Source organism: Drosophila eugracilis, unplaced genomic scaffold, assembly GCF_018153835.1.
Source record: "Drosophila eugracilis isolate 14026-0451.02 unplaced genomic scaffold, ASM1815383v1 contig_1104, whole genome shotgun sequence".
NCBI lineage: Eukaryota > Metazoa > Arthropoda > Insecta > Diptera > Drosophilidae > Drosophila > Drosophila eugracilis.
The window spans coordinates 944,136-961,876 of record NW_024571881.1 but is presented as its reverse complement, the minus strand read 5'-3'; the positions used below and the strand labels follow the sequence as shown (position 1 = coordinate 961,876).

The 17,741-nt window shown below is 38.9% G+C and overlaps 2 protein-coding genes across 4 annotated transcripts; both read right to left on the bottom strand.

Moving 5' to 3' along the window:
* Positions 1 to 554: 554 nt before the first annotated feature.
* LOC108109833 lies at positions 555 to 4,891 on the bottom strand. Of its 2 annotated transcripts, XM_017218578.1 has the most exons (2): positions 3,556 to 4,891; positions 3,371 to 3,490 (listed from the first exon to the last, which is right to left on the bottom strand). In XM_017218578.1, the coding sequence occupies exons 1-2, from the start codon at positions 4,859 to 4,861 to the stop codon at positions 3,456 to 3,458; spliced, it is 1,341 nt and encodes a 446-aa protein (XP_017074067.1). In that variant the 5' UTR covers positions 4,862 to 4,891; the 3' UTR covers positions 3,371 to 3,455. The 2 variants fall into 2 exon arrangements, with proteins under 2 accessions (XP_017074066.1, XP_017074067.1); XM_017218577.1 differs by having other exon boundaries at positions 555 to 4,891.
* Positions 4,892 to 6,147: 1,256 nt separating this feature from the next.
* LOC108109835 (sensory neuron membrane protein 2) lies at positions 6,148 to 16,445 on the bottom strand. Of its 2 annotated transcripts, XM_017218581.2 has the most exons (10): positions 16,303 to 16,444; positions 15,325 to 15,902; positions 11,706 to 11,863; positions 11,503 to 11,650; positions 11,271 to 11,408; positions 9,628 to 9,888; positions 9,128 to 9,560; positions 6,779 to 6,897; positions 6,588 to 6,713; positions 6,149 to 6,529 (listed from the first exon to the last, which is right to left on the bottom strand). In XM_017218581.2, the coding sequence occupies exons 2-10, from the start codon at positions 15,433 to 15,435 to the stop codon at positions 6,353 to 6,355; spliced, it is 1,671 nt and encodes a 556-aa protein (XP_017074070.1). In that variant the 5' UTR covers positions 15,436 to 15,902; positions 16,303 to 16,444; the 3' UTR covers positions 6,149 to 6,352. The 2 variants fall into 2 exon arrangements, with proteins under 2 accessions (XP_017074071.1, XP_017074070.1); XM_017218582.2 differs by lacking the exon at positions 11,271 to 11,408 and having other exon boundaries at positions 6,148 to 6,529; positions 15,325 to 16,445.
* Between the last annotated feature and the right edge of the window lie 1,296 nt (positions 16,446 to 17,741).

Genomic DNA, 17,741 nt, shown 5'->3' with positions numbered 1-17,741 from the left:
GTGAAAATAAGCTATTTTACAAAAATGCTGTTTCTGTTACGGTGATCGAAGTTCAAAGAGTTCTTCGAACGTTTAATTAAATCAAGCAATTTTAATTGCCAACGTAACCTCACGAAGGTTAATCTAATTTGCTCAGCTTGTGAAAGCACTGTGAAATGGAAATTTGCAGAAATGTACAGTGGACTAGAGTGAGAAGTTTTTGCGCAAATAAATCCTATTACATTTATATCAATCTCATTGTTTGTTAGTGTTTAACAAATATGCATATGCCTTGCAGATATTTATATGAAAAATACAAATTAATATGTTTCTGAAATTAAAGAACATTTTTGGGTAACACAATCAAAATTCGAAACACGTTATCTCTGCAGTTCTTTAGCCCGCTTTGTCTCTGTCAATGTGCTCGGTTTTTGTGTTAACAAGACTCGGCCAAAAACAAGTTAACGAAAATTAATCAAAGCCACGATCCACTCGCATTTGGCGACGGTTGGCGCGTTGTCAGCTTTGCCCGCCAACCAAGTCTCTGAAATTGAATTAATTTTCATACATTTCGCATTCGCATGGTTTTTATTTTCATTTTATTATCTAAATCCTATTTATAAGGCTTACGGATTAATAATGCATGAGTATTCTGCTATTATGCTAAACTAGTGGTATTACATCGATCAATAACGCATATTTACAAGTCTCAAAACTGTCACACTAATGGAAACCCCCTTTAATTTTTGTTCCAATTTAGGTAAACATCAAAGGCAGTTTTTGACTTTGTCGTGTTGTTTCTATTTTGACCAAAATCATACGAAAGAACAGTTTTGGCTCCGGTTTTTATCTTGTTCTCCTGATACTTGGCATAATACGGACTGATATTAGTTTGATTCGCTGCCACGGTTGATGTTATTGACGCCTTTTGGTTTTGCGTTAAAGCTGTTGTGGTTTTTTCAAACTTGGCCTTAAATTTCTGGAAGAAAGGATGATCGAAGGGATCCTTAGTAGTGGCACTCTTTTTCGTTGTTGACGTAAATAAATATGGCCTTGGTGTGGTGCTTTCTAGACGAGTGATTGGTGTGGTTTTTGTTGAGTAGCGAGTAGTACTCGTAGCTCGCGTTGTAAAAGGTTGACGAGTTGTTGGTGAGTAATGAACTGTTGTGGTTGAACGAGTGGTTGTTGTTGGTCGAGTGGTGGATTTATTTACAGATATATATTGGTAGGGGGACTTGGTTGTTGGTCGAGTTGTTGCGGTGTAACGAACTGGTGGTTTTGTAGTTGGTGAATATAACGCTCCATATCGAGTGGTGGTCTTAGAAGTTGAAGATTTTTGTGTTGTTGAAACATATCGAGTGCTTGTAACTGGTCGAACAGTTGTAAAGGGTCGAGTCGTTGTATAGGGAGTGTTTGGTCTCGTTGTTGTTGACTGTTTTTGGTAAGCTGTGGTAACTGGTCGATTTGCTGGAGGAGCAGTGGCTCGAGTAGTTGATCGTGTAGTTGGACGAGTAGTTGATCGTGTAGTTGATCGAGTAGTTGGTCGAGTAGTTGATCGAGTAGTTGGTCGAGTAGTTGGTCGAGTAGTTGGGTGAGTAATTGTGCGAGTTGTTGATCGTGTGGTTGGGTATGTTGTTATTGGGCGGGTAGATGGGCGTGTAGATGGGCGAGAAGTTGGACGTGCAGTAGTTGTTGCCCGAGTATTGGGACGAGTTGTTGTATACGCAGCTGAACTAGTAGTCGGACGAGCTGCGTAAGTGCTGAAGTAAGTATTTGGAGAAGGTGTTGTGCGGATTGGAGCAATAGTTGACTTCGTAGTGCTCCGAGTAGGTGCTCTGGTAGTTGGACGAGTGGTAGGCTTATTGGTTATTACTGATCGAGTAGTTGTTTGATATGCAGAGGGTTTCGTTGTAGCTGTATAGCGATTACCACTTTCCGTAATTGTGGTCTTGGCGGTCGTAGAAGTTTGCCATGACCATAACGGCAAGCTAGTTGTTTTGGCCGTAGCTGCGACTGGTTTTTTTGTGGCCGCTGTCAAAGGTTTCCTTGTGGTTGTTGTTACAGATTGCTTTGTAACGCTTGAAGTTGTTGCTGCCGCCGCAGACGTGGCGGTAAATTTAATCACCTCATTGCGGAAGCTGTCGCTGCTGACATAGGGTCTGTTGACCAGCTGAGTGGGCTTAGATGGGCTCGTTGGTTTAGGCTTGGGCTTGATGGGTGCTTGAGCTTGAGGCACAATTGGTTTGCCAAGTAGACTGAGGAATGGATTCTGGGCATAGGACAAACTGTCATGAGGCTTGACTTCTTCTGAAGTGTGTGAAGTAATAGCAGAGGGTGTAAGTGAACTGGGGGCGTTCAGGAAGGGATTTTTTTCATAGTTCGGCTTTTGTGCAGAACTAATAGCTGTTCCTGATGTGAAAGTAGGTTTATTCGGTTGTTGATTATTGAAAAATGGATTGGTGGGATAAAGTTTATTGGTTTGTGACTCCTTGGGAGCCGATATATTATTCGTAATTTTATTTGTAATTTTTGTGGGCTGCACATGGGCTTGAGGTATCTTAGCTGCATTTAGATTTTGAAGAAAAGGATTACTCGCATAATTTTGACTGGTGGCTATCTTTTGATGTGGTTTCTCTGGCACTGGCTGATGGGGTTTCACTTGAGGTTTTTCACCATAAGGACTGATTTTATCCGCCGCTGCAATCTCATTACCATCAAAGCAGTCACTCAATTGGGCCAGGTTCTGATTCCTGCAATGTCCATTGTAGACAGTCCAGGCATTGAAGCCATCTCCCGAGAGTCGTGTGTGTTCTTCATGGATTGTGCGAATGCATTGGACATCATCGGTTATATCTGAGTCCAGCAAACGATCGCATTCGATGTGACAAGCCTTGCCACTTGTCTGGTCATGGGAGCACCAGTAAATATCGCTGATCTGGAACAAACCGTGATCTTCACTGCCATCTGAATTGAGTTTTCCCACAGCGGCTGTATTGAAAGAGGATTCATATTGTGCTATGCAGACCCAGGTGGGAATTTCCCTCATGGGCATCTTATGTTTATGGTAAAGTTCCTTGGCCAGTTCACAGCGATTGTAGATTTTTCCCTTTGGCGCTGGAGATTTCTTCTTGACCAACTCGTTACCCTTAGATGGTTTTGGAACTTCCTGTGGCAGATCTTTACCCTCAAAGCAGCTGGCTATATCAGCTCTATTTTTCTGCCTGCAATGTCCATTGTAGACAGTCCAAGCTGTGAATCCATCTCCTGAAATTCTGGTGTGCTCTTCGTGGATGGTCTTCACGCACTTGACATCATCTGTGATATCCGAGTCCAGCAGGCGATTGCAGTCAATGTGGCAACCCTTGCCGCCTCCATCATCGTGTGTGCACCAGTAGAGATCGCTGATCTGGAAGAGCCCGTGATCCGCACTTCCATCCGCATTCAGCCGACCCACCGCTGCCGTATTGAATGAGGATTCATGCTCGGCGATGCACACCCAGGTGGCTATATCCTGCATGGGAAACTTGTGTGAGAAATACAACTCTTGGGCTAATTCGCAGCGATTGTAAACTTTACCCGTGCGTTGGTAGTGTGTTTGATAGTGTGTCTGATATTGTGGCTGATACTGTATTGGCTGTTTGTGAGTGTAGAAGGGGTTAGCAGGGGATTGGTTTTTAGCAGGGAATCCAATAGCATTTGGATGCTGCTTGGGCGGAATAACTGGGCGTGGACGGAGGAAGGGATTTCCCGAATAGGCAGGCACATTATTTTGGTAATTTAAAACAGCCGGTGCTGGTCGATAATATTGATTCACAGCAGGAGTCGTTGGGTTCTGATGAACTTGGACCTGTCCAAATTGATAGGCATAGCTGACCTTGGGCTTCACAGGACCTCCTCCAATGGCATTTGGATGATGCTGAGGCTGATGAGCCGGTGGCTTGGCAAAACAGGCTGCCACCTGTTCGTAATGCTGATTCAAACAGTTCCTCTTGTACACAGTCCAGGCATTGAAGCCATCACCCGAGATCTGAGTATGCTCCTGATGGATCCTCCTAATGCATTGCACATCATCAGCTATGCTGGTATCTAGGAACTGATTGCACGTGGCATGACATCCTTTTCCAGCCCTCTGGTCATGGGTGCACCAGAATAGATCACTGATCTGGAACAATCCATGATCAGCACTGCCATCTGCATTGAGACGACCCACAGCAGCTGTATTGAAGGAGGATTCATGCTGGGCTATGCAGACCCAGGTGGGAATCTGCGGCATTGGCAGTTTATGTTGGTAAAACAGCTCCTGGGCCAGCTCACAGCGACTGTAGATTTTTCCCTGTGGCTGAACTTGAGCCACCTGATGGTATTGATTCACTGGATAGCTGTGGACCTGAACTTGTTGCGGTCTTTGGTAGGAGGCAGCCACTGAAAGAGCTGTACTGCCAGGACCTCCACATCCTGCCACATAGGATGCTGCATCTCGGCGGCAGTAAGCGTCATAAGCTTGCCAAGCTGTGAAACCATCTCCACTAATCCTCTGATGCTCTGCATAGATCTTCCTTACACACAGGACATCGTCAGCGATGTCATCGTCCCTCAAGCTAGAACAGCTCAGTTGACAACCTTTTCCTTGACCCGGTGGCGAGCACCAGTAGACATCGCTGATCTGGAAGAGACCATGGGATCCACCGCCCAATCCTGCGCCTCCGCCAAAGGCAGCCGTATTGAAATCACTCGAATGCTGGGCAATGCACACCAAGGTGGCCACTTGGGGGGCAGGAAGACCAAAACGCTGTTGCAGCAAATTGGCCAACTCACAGCGATCGAAGATCTTGGCCGTGGCCAAAAGCGGGAGCAAAAGGCATACCACTGGCCACCTCAACATCTTGATCTGTTCTGACACCCGAACCCGCGGAGCTAACACTCTTATATAGAACACAGAAAGACGCACAAAAAAAACTGGAGCAAGATCCTTAGGTCATTTGTAATTCAAATTTTAAAAGTCAATTTTTAACGCGTGTATATTGGTTTTTTGTATTCGCGATTTTAATTATTTTTCTTCGTTTGTTATTTTTTGTCAGATTTCCAGCTGGCTGTGTGCGTTCGCGCGTTTCGTTGACGACTGAAGTCTCCGGCGGTCGCATCTTCAGCCCAAAGTCAATTTGAATATGACGACGCCGACTGCCGAGCGAGACAAACTGGTTGTGGCTATTGCATAATTATTGCGGCGGTCACAGCTGGAAAAAAAAGGTTCTCGGCCACTCAAGAACCCAAAAGATACAAAGCGCGAAAAGACGACAGAATTATCAAATCGACCATAAAAAATGAGTTAGAAAGTTCTGCAGTCGCTGGGCCATTAGCAGCTCATTTGCCTGCCCGATGGTATTAATTCGAAATACCCGTATTTATGGGACGACAATCGCGATTGTTGAGACGCAAGCGTTTTCCACGCGTTTATAATCGCCTCATAAGACTCAATCAAGTCGAACGACAGGCGCGCGATTTGCGGCTGTCAATCAATATCCGAGATTGGGACCCCACCCCGTAGATAGTGTCTCAATCACATTGTAATGCAAACACCTTGGATCAGCTTTGTTTATCTGCCGAATGAAATATATTTCTGTTTGCATCTTCCGATTGACCAAGTCGTCGGTCTTTCGGAATTCGTTTATTTTGTATTTTTGCCCAAGTTGCCGTTGCCTAAGTTTTTGGTGTTTCTCTGATAGCCAATTTGATGCAATATAAACTGTGTTTTAATTCCCGCTTTTTTTGTGCAAATTGCTGGGCCGAAAAAAGACTGTTTGCTGATTGATTAATACCCGGCTTCCCTCATTAACTGGTCTTGAACTTGAGTCATTGCCAAGGAGAAGGGAGGCGGATCGATCAAGGCTTTAGCTATGCAAAGTGATTTTTGTGGTTAGCATTGATTTAGAAGTCCGAAAATGACTTATTAATGAAATGTTTAAACATTTCTAAAATGTATTTTCTTAGTAAAACTTATGTCTTTGGTCTTTGATATTCATGAGAGTTCCCTAATTAAAGCCACATGCTATACTTTAAGTGTCTAATCAATGGGAAATCATTTTTAAAAACCCAAAAACCTATAATTCTTAAAACTGTTTCTGCTCTTAATATGTTTTTTTGGAATCCCCATTAAATGAAAACAACATCTTTGTTAATTCGTAGTAGTTTTTCTTGTTTTTTTTTTTTAGTAAACGCTAAATCACAATACAATAGAATCACATTTAAAAAATAAATTATATACAAATTCGTAGACAAAACTGCGTGTGTTACATCCATAATTATCATAATAATAATATAACAAATAGATTTTTACATAACACTCAATAACAAATACGGATCTATGATTAATATCTTACTTCACGGGTGGCTCCTCGACACGCCCCTTTTGATAGATATAGTATATCAGGCATATAACCGACACACCAATGCCACCGCACAAGGTCGCCCAGTGGACAATATTGAGGGTCTTTAGGGTGTTAATCAATTTCTTTTTGAAAAAGGCAACCATTTCGCCATTAAGTTGGATGCCCTTTAAATACATTAAATTAGTTTAAATTTATAATTAATTAGTTTTCTATATAACCAACCTCCTCTACCCAAATGGATGGCATCAAGACTGTGGGTAAGTTTTCGGTGATGCCGATACGATTGATGCTCTTCAGGAACATATTGAACTGAACCCTTTTGCCGCCTTGCAAGGGCGTGCCAGTCAGCTGATGGAATAATTAAAGTTGTAAGATATTTCTAGATCGAATATATATATATATCTTTATCTTACCGACTGGACATCCACAAAAGTCTGATGCTTTTTGGCATCTGGTTTCAGGCCTCGTATCATTTTTCGATACTCATTCGAGGCGCCCAGCATATGAGGCAATGTCAAAATCACAGGGGCAGCTAACCAAAGATAATAATAATAAAAATATATATTACTTAAGAGATACATTGTAAGGCAGACTCCTTGATTTGCATAACCAGCTCCTTGGCCATTTCACTGCATTCCATTATTTAATTATTCTGTTTACATTGTTGAAATGACTCCGAAAAGAAAAACAGGATTATGTGACCTTTAGAAGAGGCAACTACTTATATTTAATTTAATTAAAATTAATTGGAAGATATCGCATAAGTTGCGGAAGCTTCTTAACCTCTCATCACGTTTTCGTAGAACAACATTTATTTATTTACTTAACTACTTGTGATGTCTGTCCGAGCCGTCTGAACCAATTTGTAAGAATTTCCTCATCCGACAAAATATTTCAAATGCTCGTTACTGAAACTGTTAACTCACGTTTAGACAATTAAACAAAATAAAAAAAAAATAGAAGGCATCACCAAAAGAATCTCAAGTTTGAAACGTGCTCGATCGGCAAACACCCAAACACCCAAACAAACGAAAAAATATAATAAAAAATCAAAGTTAATGCTTCAATTTGTAGAGCGTTCGAGGCACTCGAGAACATCATAATGAAGAGCGGCTCATTATATCACCTAGTTGAATGGAAAAGGCAACACTTTTGATTTCAAATGCGCAATGCCCTCGGGGGAATATACACAGTTCAGAATGCGAAGCAAAACGCTTTTCTGTTCCACGAATCTCGAGTGTTAATTAAGAAATTAAACAATCGAAGAAGATCAAAGTCAGCCCACACAGATTCGAGATCAAAATCGAAATCGGTATCGCAGAATCGGAATCTATGCTTAAATCAAAGTCCTAACTCAAAACGTTTGCAATTTGTCTCGAACGAAGTTAGCGCGTGTTTATTGAGATCTTTGAAGATTTTTATATCAGCTTAGCTTTTAATTTAAATTTTATTAGCTGTTTGTCTTGATGCCTTCAGTTTGCACTTCTCAAGCTGTTAATTTGCATATAAGAAGCATTCAAATTCAAACTAGAACTGGCACCAACTCATGATTGCCATTTGATTTATAAGTGGCTGCCTTATAATTACTTAGGTAATCGACCACAGCCCGATGACAGAGAGGCGAGTGCCTCAAGAGGTGTCTTCTGGGGTAGTTCTTCTCACCGGTTAATCGCCATAAAACAAAAACACAAAAAACAAACACCATAAAGAGCTTAATTTGCATAACAAAATGCGAAGAGCAAAAATTGTCAAATATTATTCCAAATATTTCCGGTTTTCCTGGCTCTTTTTTTTTTACGTAGAAATTCTACAAAACGGAAAGTTTGTTGCCTAAGTCTTTAGTTTATTTTTAGTGGTGATCGAACAGCAGACGTACCAGCAGTGCTCTAGTTAGTGATAAAGTTTATATTGAATTCATCAAATTATCGTTAAAATCAGAGTTAAGTGATCGCAAAGTATAGGATCACAAACAAACTGTCAAATCGTAAGCTATCAGCATATATAAAACGATAATTAAATTAAATGGGTTTAAGTTCAGTATGGAATAATGTGGTGATGAAGATTGGATTAGTGTTGAGTTAAGTTATTAATACTCTAACAGATTTCTATGAAAAATATATAGAAGGGGATTTATTTGTAAGTACTTAAAGCTTCGTTCATTGATTTTTTGGGCATTCATTGATGGAATAGGGAATCCCCTAAGTTATAATTTAAATCATTTCTTATGTAGCAATCAAAATTGAAATGATGATGTTTATAATCAATTTTACAAACATTTAACTTATTATTATTATTATGTATAAATGTTGTTTTGAACTTGGCAAATGTTTGGACAAAACGGAAACACTATTCTTTCATATTTTAAACTAGATCGGCGCTATAGAACTCTTTGAACTGTCAATTTTATGGAAATATTTTCTTGATATGCTAATTAAGTTTATACTGTGAACTAACATGAGTATCTACAGATAAGCGGAAGATAACATAACTGAATTCTAATCATAAATATTTTCTATGCTTAATAATTAAAAATGCGACATATTTAAGTATTGATATTTAACATAAAATTTATAAATGATTTTATGACGACAAGATGCCCCTTTAGCTTTATTATAAAAACAAATACGGAAACGAAATCGTTTCCAGTTTGTTTGCTTCTTTTCTTAACTTGTTATGCTGAAGTTATGGCACCTGTTTGCTTTTCGATTTAAGTCTCATATAGATTGGGATAAACATATTTAAAATCTAACTAAATCACTCACATAAGCAGGTGGTCAAGTCCAAGGCACCTGCATAGAGACATCCATTTTTACGCTTTATCACATTTGCCAGCTTGTCAACGCAGAAGCACTCATTATCATGTTCCGGCCCGATGTCGTTTATGAAGTTCTCGCCAATGGAGTACCTATAGCCAGGTATGCCCTGGTACTGTATATCTGCCTGGTAAAAAAGCTGCACAGATCTACAGATATCCGCACTGAAGATGTACATGGAATCCCCGCGCTGGCGAAATGGTGGATAGCCGGATGCATCTGTTCCATTAATCTGATTGCAGACCGAAGTTTCGCCCTCTGCACTGGCATTCAACCAGACCTGCAGATTATGAGAGTCATCCAGCTTTTGGATCTCCAAAACCCTCATGGGATCTCCTTTGCCAGTATGAACTTCGTAGACTTCGTGGCCAGAACCATTTTTCTATTGGAAAACAAGGAAATATATTAGTTATAGGGAAGGTTAGATCTGAATTTCCAATCGAACTTACATGTCCGAAGAAGGAAAATGCCAGGCTGCCATCGCTTTTCTCTCTGATAGTCTTGGATCCACTTTCCTTGATCTGATTGCAAATCGCCTTGGCGATTCCTTGGGGATTAATGCAGAAACGCACTCCATCGAAGAGGTATTCCCGCACAGAAGTGCTCACAAACATAGATCTTGGATCGTTGAAGACCGCCTTCAGATTGGCATTTAAATGGACCAAGAGCAGGGCCAAGCCAGGATCATTCTCCGAGATTTGCAGGACAGACTGAAATAATTATAGATTTAAAGAAGAAAACATATATCGTTAATGGGAGGAACATGCAGTCGATAATCGATCACCAAAGCTAAAGGGCAAGGCATAAAAAGTTTAGTATTTAAAAATGTTTGAAAAAGCATTAGCAGCAGGCGGGGCGGTTAGCTATAAATTAGTAGCAAAGCGCAAGCTCAAATTTGTTATTTGTTATTATTAATTATGTTGTTTTTGTTTTTGTTTTTTTTTGCATTGGATGTGTATGAAAATTGACGTTCCCAATCATTCGGTTTTCAGCTGCCGTTTCTATTGATTTCTCATCGCCCATTCGCCAGATCAAGTCAACAATTTATCAAAATATTTACATAGACGAGAGAGAAACCCAAGGTGAATGCCAATCAAAATTTAGCCGTTCTACGTCTCTGATGTGGATGATCTTGACTTTGGCAGTTTGTCTATCAGTCTATCAGTTTTGAGTAGGAGATGCGCCGAATTGCAATAAATTTAATTAAACAGTTGCAAAGCTGTCAGGCGAACTGAAAAGCTGGTCAACTTACTTTGACACCATCGACAATGCTGATCATGATGCCATGTACCCAGCTAAAGGGTGCTATAAGTTTTGAGGTCATTAAAAAGGGTTTTCTGGTAACTTTTTTATAAAATCTTGTTCAGAAATGTGAAATCGAAGAGAAAAGTTCTTCATAATTTGTTTAAATGAGAAAATGTGATTCAATTTTGATATTTAAAACTTCCAATTTGTAGAAGATGAGGTCTTTATAAGCTGCTTAGACTTAGCCTCAGTTTATAAGTCTTCTAAGCCTGTCTTAACAAGCAGTTAATGAAAAATATTACGATATAATTATAAAATATTATTAATTAATAAATCAAACTCAAATTTCTAAACTTGATATCCCCCTAAAAAACTATTCCAATCCCGACCTAACCCACTTCCCTAGAAGTTAAGCCAACACAATCGGCGTAATAAATCAGCAATAAAAAATATCATTAGCTTAATAGCGTATAAACTATAGGACGTCTGAAAGATCCACCAATAAGCAGTGACGCACGTCTGGGGTAAAATCATAATTAATAAACAATGAACTGAAAACGGTAAATAAAGGAACAATAAATCGGTTGAAATCGCGCTGCCCCCAAAAGGCCAGAACAAAGACAAACATAGCCGGGCAAAGATTGGTATCCGTCCAACGGAGAACCGTGAAAAGCCATTACCATTAAGTTAACATATATGTATACCGAGGCATGCCAGTGGTTAAATCTTTGCATATACTATATATCAGAGAATATATAGTATATAGGCAAGGTTTCTATTATAAATAGACCATCACCGGTTGGGAGGGTTTTTTTGGCTCGTTTAAATTAGTAGTGGATAAAATTACTTTACGTTTCCCTCGAATACGTTCCATCAATCGTTTCAGTACTCGTACACCCGGTGTTTGATTCAATCGAGAGTTAAGCCTATTGGCAAATCCCTGAAAGATATCTGTGATTTCTCTTTCGAATACTTGTAAAAAGGCCTGGAAAATTATTGTAAAAGTTTTAATCTCTTAGAAGGTATTGTAAGATGTTTAAGTTTTTAATTTTGTATGTAAAAACAAAAGTTATACCTACATTCATGTGCATATTGAGAGCCACAATGCGATCATCTTGGGTGTAGGGAGCCGAGGCAGCTGCATCGAAGTCAAAGTGCACATTTTGCACATACGAGATTTTGGAGCCATCCCTCGAAAAGTGCTTAACCTTCTTCTGACGAAATTGCCTGAAAGATATTATAGTTAAATATTTAATATTTTTTATATTAACTATTAACTTACTTGTATACATAGGGTCCTATTTCCTCGACTATGGGTATGGCACCTTGCTGTATCCTGTCCGGATTGGTAACATTAAAAATGTAGACTTTGAAGTTCAATGGCTGAGGTAGGTCAACAAAACGCTTATATTGCTCCGAGCCATCTGCTATAACGACGCTCTAGAAAGATAGTAAACGATATTTGAGATTATTAATAAATATTTAAACAAGTTTTGGGGAATGAGAAGCTGATTTTCAATCTCAATCTTGAAAAATTCAAATATACCATAAAATCACCCATCAAATGCCCATTTTCTGTAGTTTCTTCTTTTAGTTAAGTCAAAGCCCTATGCTAATTACTATTAATATTTATCAGACCACACTTTAAGGTTGTTTATCACGAGACTGCGAAGCTTATTTATGACATTTATGGTGGCAATAAAAATCAAATCAAAACTCCCAGCAGCGATATCAAACTAAACCTGTTTTCGTTTTCATGATAATATTTTTCTCCACAGTGCAATTTCTATTGTTATTTTTTTTATTGTCTTAATTAAAATTGATAAATACCAACAGACAGCAAAGATCATTGACCATGCTAAAGATTTGCTTTGATTTCGCATTTTATCAAAACAAAACAATTAATTAAAACTTCTGTAAAAAAAAACAGAAAATTTATTCCCATGCTCGGAAAAAACCTTTAAGGTTAACCTTCCATTTGAATTTTTACAATCCAGTAGCCAGAAAAGTATTCACAATTCGGGGGAATCAAATCAAATTGGCAAAACATAAAAAGGAACACTAAAAAACATAAATAAAAGTCAGAAACAAGCTCAAAACATGACCAGCAATATAATTTTACGGTCTGCCCCTCGCACTTGATACAATTGAAGAATTGTCAAAAAACTAAAAAAAAAAACTAAACATAAATCTGGCTATATATTTATATGACTAAGGCAGATCTCAAGGTCAATGCACACGGGGCTCGGCTCAGCTCAGCATATCGAAGAGCATACAAACTGTTTGATTAACCTCAAGAGCCAAAGAGAGGGCTCTGGCGACGGCTGACAATGGCCCAAAATTCATTCAGAAAAAAATACAAAAATAATTGTTGCGAAATAGAGCGTTTTTGGCAAAGCGACAGGCCGCAGCGAAACGTGTTTCAAATTTTAAAATATGCTTGAAATTGGGACAAGAATGTGCTGGGTCAAAGAGGCGTATGCGTAATGTTTCTGAGGTATCAAATTGGGGAAGGGCTTGGCTAGAACGGTAAGGCGGGAAAGTGAATAAATTTTAAATCAACTTCAGTATTTTTGAGGTAACATGGAATTTATTTGATTGATTTACAAATTTTTCTTGTTAATTTAACAATTTTAAGAATTTTTAAGTCTAAAGTAAAAGATTAACAAAACTTCTTGAAGTGTTAAACTTAAATCTTTAATAGGCAATAGTAAGTAAAGGAAAAATACCCAAAAAACTTATACCATCTATGGCAGTACTCCAAATATAGGTCAGAATGATGAAAAGAAATGGTAATATCCCACAAAAAGGCCTACAAAGTGGTCCGATTGTTTGGCATTGCTTGCGGGTTAAATTGCACAACAACATTTCTGTTGGCCATCGAACAGACTTCAATTGCTTTGAATTTCAATTCATGACTCGTTTGTTTTTGTGGTCAGTTGTTATTTTTATTTTTATTCGTAAGTGTCTTTGGCGCCTGCATTTGAATTCCAAATAGAAATGGTTAATGTGCAAGGGACGGAGCACCTTCAAGTTGAAGGTCCTATATACCCATTCGAGGGTATTTTGGCCATTCTAGATCGGATCTTACACGGAAGTTCATTGCTAACGATGGCTCGTAAAAAGAGTTTTGCGGCCCAACAGCGTTTTGGGTGGCAAACTATAAGTTCCAGGGGCAGAGCCACAAAAACCAAAAAAATAAAAAATGGGCAATTAACTTGGCTTGGCTTGGCTACAACAATTAAAAAGAGCAAAACACACAAAAGCACCGACTAAAGAGATAAAACTCTGTATTTGCATTCTAATTACAATAAAAAAACAAGACCTCAGCTCAAAGTCAAGCCAAGTACTTCTAGTCGCCTTGGCAATGAGCGTGGAAGATGTCACGCCTGATTCAGCGAGCGTGTGCCTAGCAGATGGGAAACTAACTCAAGAAAATAGTTTGTATTATTTTAAATATTCTAAAGAATATATTAGGGAATCATAACATATAGAAATGCCAAGCTTAGTTCGGGATAACAAATGGTAGAAAAGTAACTTTGCTTAGCTTAAAGTTTACTAAGAACTTCAGCTGCTTGACTGATTTTTGTGTAAGAAGAAAGATTTTAAATCACATAACTTATAAATTTCAAAGTTCTTAACCCATGTTATATCATTATTAATGAACCAACGCAATGCCAGGCCTATCACCTTAGTCATATATCAAATTCCCCGAAGGACAAGAACATGCATCGTAATCTAAGCGTTTGCTTTTGGCTCTAATGGCCTGGAAAAGCCAATAATAATAAAGTGCATTTGACTAGCAAATTAATTCGCATTGCCCGTGGCATTTCAAATCGCATTTGGCATTCAGTGAACGGAGGGAGCGTGACCCAAGGGATCGTTTCCATAACAAAAATGTAATTATATCGTCGTGTCATATTCGAAAATATATTTAAGGGAAATGAAAATGTATGGCACTTGTTGGCTTAGCAATTAGTCTTGTTACGGAGCGTGGAAAAGCAATGGTTTTGGGAACTGACAGCTAGCGATGTCATTACGGATAAAGCTCAATAATGTAGGGTTTTCGTGACATACCCTCTATATAACAACTTTTTAGATCAGGAGCGTCCGATTCGGTATCCCTTGAATATTAAATGTCAAGAGTTGATCTGTGATGGTCGGACACTCAATGAATAAACTAATGCAATTACAAAAATTATAAAGAAAATGATAATCGAAGCTATGTACGAGTAGATTTGCAAATTGAGAGAACCTGTTTTATATTCCAGCCGTACATTAAGTAATTAAATCTAATAATTTCATTGATTAAATGTTATTCATGGCTTAACACTTTGAACTATCCCTGACTCATTGCCGGTCTAAGTCTGATTCTTTGTTACCAAGTCAATAATCTCTACACAGCTTTCATTTTGCCACTTGTTAGACGGAAAAAGTCAACAATGGAATCATTATTTCTCTCATTTCTCATTATTTCGGTGTGAGAAAACATCTGTGTGAACTTTGAAATCTAAATATTTGACTTAGAAACTTTGTCCGGTTTCTAATGAAAAGCTGAGCTTGTTGTTCAACAACAACGTGTTTATCAGATTCTTGGAAATTTTTTGGGATTTATTCGGGTTAGTCATTTTTATTCGGAAATGGAATAATCCAAATCTTAAGTGGGTATAAAAGGCAAACCAAGTTCTGAATGTATTCATTCATAATACTCAATTTATATCAAAGTTAACAGAAGTTTCGGAAACTCTTTTTTCGGTAAATATTCTTTTGAGTGTTTATTTTAAAAGCTCCACCTATGGTTGATAAATTGAACCCAAGGCTGTAGATTTAAGTTTTTGCTCATTAAAATTCTTGAAAAAAGTGTGTAACTCTTATGGGATAACCTTCTTGGGTTAACTCACCTGTTCGACCTTTTTGTGTACCATGTTGGGAAAGAGAACCCAACCGCAGTAGCCGCCCAAGGCGGCCACGCAGACGCCCAGGGCGCTGACTATCAGGGACCAGTGTAGCATTTTTCTGAGAGACACGATCGGCGGTATTCGGTGACTATGGAGATGGGTCGAGACCCATTTATCGGTTTCCCTCTCTTTTTCTTGATCGATCAAAACGCCGGCAACAGGTATGGAATCTTTTTATTTTTTCGTTAAAGCTAAGCTTTGGCCTGACCTACGTCAAGTGAGAGCGAGCCAATGTTGTTGGGGTGTCGATCTTGCTGTTGTTGCTGTTGCTGAGTGCCGAAACAAAGCGCACTATTTATAAGATACCCGTTTTGGGGCTTTTTTTTTTTGGTGTTTGTTATATATAATTTTGAAATAAACAAGTTGCCGAATGCGATGCGATGCGGCCGACTATATCTTATTATGTCCCTTATAGTAAGAGCAGCAACGGGTATATGCGCAGGTTTTTAAGTACGAAAACGGGTTTGGCTGTTTGGCTGTTTGGCTGTTGTGTTGCAGTGAAAGCTTTTTTCCGCCATCAGCTGGTATAATTAAAATATTTTTGTTAATTATATTTGCGTTGTTTTTTGCTTAATTAGGTCGAATCACAACTTCACACACACACACACACGCGCGTCAAAGGAGTTGGCTTCTTTTTTTTCCTTTGGTCTTCCCCATTGAGGAATCGCCGGCCAAATGACAAACGTGGTTAATGGTGGGACATTTTTATTTGATTCTCGGTTAACGTAACAAGCGTAAGCGAACTTGGCCGGAAAAAAATGGTGGGCGGCTTTCGGTTGCGATAAAAATCAGGTGCACATTGAAATTAATGGTGGCACGTGAACGGGGGAGGGTGAGAGAGAGAGGGAGGGGAATTAAGGGAAAACTTCCGCCACAAAGCGAAATGAATCAGCAGAATTAGCACAACAATTTCCAGCGTACTTTTGTAATTGAGTGTCGGCCCTAAGTGCGATTTTATTGCGAGTCTCCTAGGTAGTGTATGATTAAGTTAAACTTTAAAATGATTTCTTAAACCGGAGATCCAACCGCTCGGAACAACCGCTGACGACTGGCAGAGTTCAAGACAAGCTGCGATGACAATGCTGTGACTTATGGCTTTCAGCAGCCAAAAGCCCTAAGCCGCACCGATCGCAGAGAGTCTGAAATTAAAGAGCGCATGCGCAACGCTCCTCGAAACTTTGGTCGAGGGCTTTTCATTAAGTCTTTGGCCCGCTGATGAGTGAGTTGCTCATTTGCAGTTAGTTTGCTCGACATTTTCGCTCTCTGCTTTTGTAATATTTCTTTAACTTTTTCGTATTTCACTTAGCTTATGGATGAGCCGCTCATTAGCAAATTAGTGCAAGTCTTTAACTTGGCCATTTTTTTGCTTAATTTGTTTTGACAAAATGGGAAATTCCCTTTGTTTAGAGTAGCTTTGTGGGTGGCTGATCAGTAGCCTTGGAAATAATGGAGGGCATTCTTTGGGTTTATCTATTATCGAAAAGTTCTAATGATGCACTCTGCTTAATTGAGGGGATTGGGTTATAGATTTAGATGGGGGTTATTAATCAGTTGGCTTTTGATTAATTTAGGATGGTTCTCTGTCCATTGTTCTTTGGAGGCAATGGCTATAAAGTTCTTTTTGATATATTGGAAGGATATGGGGCGATTAAGCATGACTTGTTGATATTTGTTTGCTGATAAATATTGGAATTTTCATTTTGGTTTTATAGTCCTTAAATATCTTCTTTTAATATTCCTAGCCTTAGCTTTTAACTTGTTATTCTTACTTAATAACGAGATTAAATTGTCATATGTATCTTATTAACTTAAATTGGAAATGTGACCTACTTTATGGAAGGTCCTTAAACCTATAAAACTCAAATAACTTAAGTTCTCTTCTAGATTTTTCTTCTAGAATCAGCAAACATATCCTTAAGGCAACAAAATATATTTTATCAATCTTTAATTAAATTTTAAAAGTGTTATCTTACCAACCTAGCCCTTAGACCTCCCCAAAACTCTTCCAAACTCACTCACACTCTTTTCCTCAGCTCTTCATTTTCTGGAAATATCTCTTCCCCCTCTCTTTTGAAGTTGGCGTGGGTGCAAGACCAACCCCTGCCTCTCCCGTCGAATCCAATATCATTTTTGGACAAACGCACTAACAGGTTTTTCGGCTTGGCCGTGCGTGCCGTGAAATTTATATGTAAAAACTTGTAAGACAACAACAAGGGGTAAAAACAATAGTGATTGGATTCGGCTGCGGGTGAAGCTTTTGTTGAACTTGACACGATTGTTGCCCATTCAGTTTTCGATGTGGTTGCTGTTGTTGCCGTCGTTCTTCGCATAAATATTTCGAATGTTGTGCAAAAATGTAA

What these genes read in the sequence shown, in the direction of transcription:
- LOC108109833 (XM_017218577.1), bottom strand. Translation starts at nt 4,861, where the DNA reads ATGTTGAGGTGGCCAGTGGTATGCCTTTTGCTCCCGCTTTTGGCCACG.
- LOC108109835 (XM_017218581.2), bottom strand. Translation starts at nt 15,435, where the DNA reads ATGCTACACTGGTCCCTGATAGTCAGCGCCCTGGGCGTCTGCGTGGCC. An exon ending in ATAGGACCCTATGTATACAA is followed by an intron (nt 11,651 to 11,705) that starts GTAAGTTAATAG and finishes AATATCTTTCAG; the next exon opens with GCAATTTCGTCAGAAGAAGG. An exon ending in CTTTTGTGGATGTCCAGTCG is followed by an intron (nt 6,714 to 6,778) that starts GTAAGATAAAGA and finishes TTATTCCATCAG; the next exon opens with CTGACTGGCACGCCCTTGCA.